The sequence below is a fragment of the Chenopodium quinoa genome, unplaced genomic scaffold (assembly GCF_001683475.1).
Source record: "Chenopodium quinoa cultivar QQ74 unplaced genomic scaffold, ASM168347v1, whole genome shotgun sequence".
NCBI classification, from domain to species: domain Eukaryota; kingdom Viridiplantae; phylum Streptophyta; class Magnoliopsida; order Caryophyllales; family Amaranthaceae; genus Chenopodium; species Chenopodium quinoa.
The window spans coordinates 2,892,783-2,899,395 of record NW_018744239.1 but is presented as its reverse complement, the minus strand read 5'-3'; the positions used below and the strand labels follow the sequence as shown (position 1 = coordinate 2,899,395).

The following is a 6,613-nucleotide window of genomic DNA, read 5'->3' as shown; positions in this document are numbered from 1 at the left end:
GGGCAATTAATATCAAGAGCACTCACATCTATTTGGGCGACGGAGTGCAGGTGGTCGGGGCGTGTAGCGACCAATATTTCAAGGCGGGCACAAGCAGGTCCGAACCACGAGTTCTTAATGTCTCAAGTTGGGTTGGAGGGGGTTTTAAAAAAAAAAAAAATTGGGTTGGAGGAGAACTATTATACAAGTAAGATATAATATCTACTCCCTCCGTTTTTAATTACTTGCTCCACTTTTCTTTTTCGACCGTTTTTAAATACTTGCTCCATTTCTTTATTTGAAAAATTTATACAATATTTAATTCATTTTTCTCACCTAGTGGACTCAACAAATATCATATTTTATTAATTTCATATTCTCTCTCCTCTAATTTCTCCACTACTTTTGCTTTTTACCACTTTTTATTTTTCCACCAACCCCACTACCTACATATTTTATTACTTTCTCCAATTATCCTAAAACTCTGCGCCTTTAGAAATGGAGCAAGTATTTAAAAACGGAGGAAGTACAACCAAACATAAAACCACCACAACACTTTGTTTCCTTCGTAATTACTGCCCTTAAACAAGGGCGATTCAGGAATGTAAAAAAATTCATCCGACGGGCCACGACTTTACTCTCTTTAAAGTCTCCTTGTATACTTGTATTTATAGCTGAACCAGCCCAACACACTGCGGTTGACGGCTACCTTTCAAGATCTCAACTTTGCGCTTCATTCTTCATCGTTTTTCACAATTTCCAGGTGATTTCCGAATTTCTGAATACATTCATCATTCTGCACAATAATTTTCAGTCATCTATATTGCTCTTTTTTTTTTTTAATTGTTAATTGATTCGAATTTTGCATGTTCAGGGTTTTGTTTTGTCCAATTTTTATCTAGGAATTATCGAGATTTTTCTTCTGTATAATATTTTGGTTAAATTAAATTATTTCGGAATTACATGCTTTAGATTTCGTTGTATTTTTTCTAAATTTCCGATCTTTTATGCATAATCTTGGTTTTTCTATGAGAAAAAACGGCTAAGGGTTTATGTATTTACTTGTAATTGAATTTAGGATTTATTAACCTATTACGAATAGGATCTACAGTTTGATTGATATTCTTTAATTTGTATTATATGTATTTCTGAGAAATTATATGAATTTTAATTGTAAAATCACTTAGAATTTTGTGTTTGTTTAAATTGTGAAAGTCATTGTAGACTTTATCTGATTTTGGAGCTTTTCTACTTGTATTCAAACTGTGTGAAATACCGGCTCATGTTTTACCGGCTTATGTTTACGGCGTATGCTATTGCTAGCAATGTCAGCATGTGAATCTCTCCCTATCAATGCCGGAGGTTTAAGGAGGTGTTTTCTGTGATTGTTGCATCGTTTGACTTGAAGTTTTCGTTGTCGTTTTTTATATATTGTAGGTGTCTATTTAATGGCTGAATCAAAGCAAGAAATGAGGAAACCGGTTTTCACCAAAGTTAATGAGCTACGACCTGGTACTTTTGGCCACAACCTCACTGTCAAGGTTGTTGATTCGAAATTGGTTATGCAGAGGGGCAGGTCTGATGGACCTCAAGTACGCCAAATGAAAATTGCTGAATGTTTGGTCGGAGATGAGACTGGAATGATAATTTTTACCGCTAGAAACGATCAAGGTAAGCCTTTTTGTAGGTGTGAATTGTGTTCAGATCCTGTTGGTTAATATGTCAAGTTTAGTCCATGGTATCATTTTATTTTTGTTGGCATAAGATTTTGTTATTTAGTTGATGTTTGATCGATGCATGGTGCATTATTATCTTCTCTCCATGGGTGTATTGTCTGGAGTGTTTCCTGAATCCCTGCTCCAATTTTAATTCAATTTCGTTTTCTGATGTTTATCGATCTTGCTAGCATGTTACTCCATAGGGTGTTTTTCTAAACCATTACATTTAGTTTAAGAGCGTCTGATTTCATCAATGATCTTATTTTTAAACATGTCATCTGAGGTCAATAAGGTTAGCTTTGGCTACTTGATTGATAACTACATGTTATCTTATTTGTTCAACGGAGTTTATCTGCATCATTATTAGCCTAATAATCTATCTGCAGTACTGGACATTACAACGACATTAATGGGCACAAGATGCATTTTAAGGGATCCCTGCTTCATTTTTTTCCCCTTGCATGTTTGACTCTTCTTGCACACCTGTAAATTACTTGCCCAGTCAAATGACTTTTCCACCCTATACTTCTGGATATAAACATATAAACTGAAGTATGGTTGTTGGTAGTATGGTACCTGTTCTGCTGTAAAACCCTGCCTCATCCTTCTCTTCACTTGGTCAAACGAGATTATGAATAGAAAATTTTTCCCCTCTTGTATTATGGTTTCTTCTGGGGATAGTTTCTCCATCTCCACCAGGAATCGTTCCTCCATCGTCATTCTGTTGAAAGTAGGGTTTTGATCCTTGGTGGTACTTGTTTTGTCGCATAAACCTGCCCTGTATCCCTGCTCTTGAGTCTTGACTTGATTAACAAGATTAAATTGGGAAACTCATTCGCATTCAAGATATTTTATGTATTTATATATATATATATATATATATATATATATATATATATATATATATATATATATATATATATATATATATATATTGGATATAGACAGTCTACAATTTTAAATGTCCTGTCCCAGCATTTCAATCTTGGGATATTCCTGATTTTTTATGAAAATGAAGTTATGGACTTCATGGCCTTTCTACATTGAAAGACATTTGGGAATTTTTTTGTGATTTATTATGGTTATTTGAGACTGATGCACCATTTGCTCCCCTCTCTGAACAAAGAGTTGTATTAGGGAATTTGATTACATATAATATAACATGTTAGTTTGTGGCTCTTGATCGCATGTTCCCACCTCCTTTATCTTAAGGGGATCTTTAGGGAGTTGAGTCCTTGAATATGGAGGTGGGCTGTAGTCCGGAGAATACTCTCCACCAGCTTTTACTCCTTGGTCTAGGTGGTCGTAATTAACAATATTACCAGCGTAATTAATGTTCTCCTTTAGGCCATGCTAGGATGAGGATCAATCTGGGGGTAATATATAACTGGAAACTACTATGGAAAGTTCTCCCATGAGGTAGTAGGCTCTCATAGAGTGGTATTTTACTCTAAAATGGTGGTAATAGGTTCCTTTTCATAGTCCTAATAAGTAATAACCATATCCTCTTCCACCCACTCTGCTATATAGTTCCTAATTCATTCCTCTCATTTAGACTTTTTGGTGTATGGTTGTCCATGGCATTGCTTGGGAAATACAGGTGGTATGGAAAATAAAATATCTGAGTTTTTTTTTTTTTGCGTGCGTGTGTGTATACCATGCAATAATTTGAGACCCCCCCCCCTCCCCTCCCTCCCTCCCTTTTAATACTCCTTAGTTCAGTCCTTTCAATCCAGTACATGTACAGCTTTGAGCCTTTGATCTCTTATCATTTTGAAAATAAGAAAATGGGTTTGGTGTGGAACATGCAAACGTCTATTTTTCTTGTTATAACATAAAAGTGCGCGTAGGTGATGAGGTGCTAGGCGCTTATGGTAAAGCTACTTTTTGGCTCTAGGCAAGGCACACCTGTGGCACACTTTCAATTTTTTTTTTTATATATTTATACAAGCAGCGCCTAGGCACAGCAGGACTTCTATTGCTTTAGTGCTCCTTGAGCTTTTTATACATTGGTTTGACTCGCATTAATGTTCTTTATCACTATAGCAAACTTTCCCGCTAAAGATATTTTCTTGGGTAAAGCATTTGCAAGTTACTTCTGAAAGCTAGTGAACTGAAACAGACTGAGTGGACATTTGAATACTTCATTATATTTTCCAGTAAAACTATTACTTTGTACGGGTAGAAGAGCCAAATTTTGCTATGTTGATTCTTGTCTACTGAACTGGAATATTTGTTATAGTATTTAAAAAACATACAGTTGCACTATTGTACTTTATCTCGATACTAAGCTGCCTTTCTATTATCTCACATATCATACTCATACATGATCCTCATTGCTAGATCAGAGTTGTTATCTCACTAATCTCAGTTTACATGAATTGTGGAATGAGAAGTTGAGACTGAAATTCTCTGTTGTTTTGGGATTGTCGTGGGAAGCTTTTATTCTGTTGGTTAAAGCCGCTCCTTTTCTCTTTCTCTTATCACGTTCTTTATGTTTTTTTATTATATTTTTTTTAACAATCAATGATGAGACGTAATGTTCTCTTCTTAGTGGAAAAGATGAAAGCGGGAACTACAGTAACCCTGCGCAACGCAAAGATTGACATGTTCAAGGGATCCATGAGGCTTGCAGTCGATAGATGGGGGATCGTCGAAGAGGCAGAGGAGCCTGCTGATTTCACTGTCAAGGAAGATAACAACTTATCACTGATTGAGTACGAACTTGTGACCGTTTCTGGGTGAATGTAACTGACGCTTACTTTTGTTCCAGCCCTCCAAAAAGTTGGAACCTGAAGAAAATAAAAATAGGAATCAAACAAAAATAGAAAAAGGGTGAAATTTCATGTAGTTTTGTCTCCTGGGCATAATTCCAATTGCTCGTGAAACCTTGCCTTCTTGGAGGAGGAATTTGAGGCTTCTAATCTCTACCAAAGTTGAGATAGGCTAAACCACTTCGCAGCACGTGAAGGCAGCTTGTTGGATTTTGGACCCCTCTTATATTGGTATATTGGTTGTTTTTCTATAATATCTGTTTCAGTTAATAGTCTGGAGACAATGATATTACTTGCCTCTTAGGACATATACTTCGTAATATCCATGAGATTTCATATGAACCATTGCTCTAGTTTTCTTTCGCCGTCTTTTATCTTGTTTTACTAATACAAGCTTGATTTGGTGTTGCGTATGGGATTAATAGACATTTGAAATTTTTCAAGGTATGAGTCATGGACATATTACAAATGCATTGTGTGACATATATGATTATACCAACATTTTATCTATTTTTGTTTGGTATGTACCATATCGATTTGGTATCGGAATTTTTCTTCCCTAGTCCCTACAACGAGCATTTCCATTTCATTGCTATGGCGAGATAGACACCATGCTGGGTAAGATTAGTTCTAGGATTATAGTGCTAATAGCAATTTACTTTCAGCAATCAGTATTCAGTACTGCTCTTCATCACCTTTAAAGTAGCTCCTTATTTGCTCCAAATTTAACTGATTAGTCTATGAAAGTGAATTATATTTGCAAAACTTTAGGATTCGGTCAAATATTACTTCATAGTGAAATAGTCTCTCTATCTTTTGATTTTTAGTCCATCCAATTTTTCCTCTACTTCAATTAGTCTCTTCATCTTTTGATCTTTCGTCCATCCGATTTTTCCTCTACTACTGTTTTAACTTTCTAAAAATTTATGTCGATTAGACCGTTACAAGTGGAGCAATTAAATTGAGATAAATTGTGAAAGAGAATTTTTTTTTTTTTTGGTGTTTAGAGAGCCACAAGGGCGGGGTGAGAATCAATCCCGGGACCTCCTAGAATCGGGAGGGAAGCTCTAACCACTTGATCTATCCCTTATTCTCTCATTGTGAAAGACTATAATACGGCGGTGTTAGAGATAATAGTGATGTATGAAAACTACTTGACTTTGGACTATATAATTATAATATATTGCTAATTTAGGAAACATAAGGTGTGAATACTTTTTTTTTTTTTTTTTGAAACAGAGTAAATACTAATTAAAATTTGTGTAACAACACTTATTTTCAGCTCAGCTCAGCAAATCAGAACTTGCCCTTAGGCTAAACAGGTTCATATATATCGTGAAGCTTTAAATATAAAATATGTTAATGTCACTTTCTTGTAAAATTCATTGCCAAGCTAGTAAGCTATAACTTAGTCCATTAATTACTGCAATTAATACCTGCATGATGTTAACTAATTAATAATCAACATATAATGAACACTAATCATAAAAATGTTAACGGTATTGGCAGTTGTCTAATCAAACACATCTCTATCTTTGTATCTCAATCAAAATAATTACCTCACTTTTTTGATTTTCTATTGAAGGGGAATAAACCCACATGCATTCATCAAATTAAATGTTTATTTGGAAGATATTGCTTTTACGTTTAAGAAACATTACATCACACATTCTTTGAAAATAATATCTTCAATAATACAAGAGACTAATGTCAATATAAAGATGGCTTATGTTATAGAGACATTTCATATTGTTTTATTCATATGTGGTATATTGAGCTGCCTAATTGCATGCCTAATTGTCTTGCATGTGTTATTTGTAACATAGCCATTCAAATGGCTATTATGATTGACCGTGGTGTTAATTTGAAACAACCCTATTCTATAATGTAGCGAAATATTCGTGTTAGTAACTTTCCAACACTTCTCTTCACATGTGAGTCACTGATTGTATAGCTTTCTTTTTCAAATCCTTTTTATGTTGTATTCTTCAAATCAATGTACGAGCCATTTCTTCTTGGTAATGTTCGTGTTAAAGTTGATATTAAATCAATTAATAATTTTGTGTAATTGTAGCATATTAACAATGCTATTGCTAAAAAAAAAAAGAAAAAGAAAAAAGAAGTGTGGGGTTTAGTATTGTT

At 34.6% G+C, this 6,613-nt stretch overlaps 1 protein-coding gene across 1 annotated transcript; it reads left to right on the top strand.

The window, feature by feature from the left end:
- The first annotated feature begins 591 nt into the window (after nt 1–591).
- On the top strand, nt 592–4,942 carry LOC110694159 (uncharacterized protein At4g28440-like). The gene is made up of 3 exons (XM_021871334.1): nt 592–742; nt 1,417–1,650; nt 4,252–4,942. The coding sequence occupies exons 2-3, from the start codon at nt 1,428–1,430 to the stop codon at nt 4,440–4,442; spliced, it is 414 nt and encodes a 137-aa protein (XP_021727026.1). The 5' UTR covers nt 592–742; nt 1,417–1,427; the 3' UTR covers nt 4,443–4,942.
- Nucleotides 4,943–6,613: the final 1,671 nt, after the last annotated feature.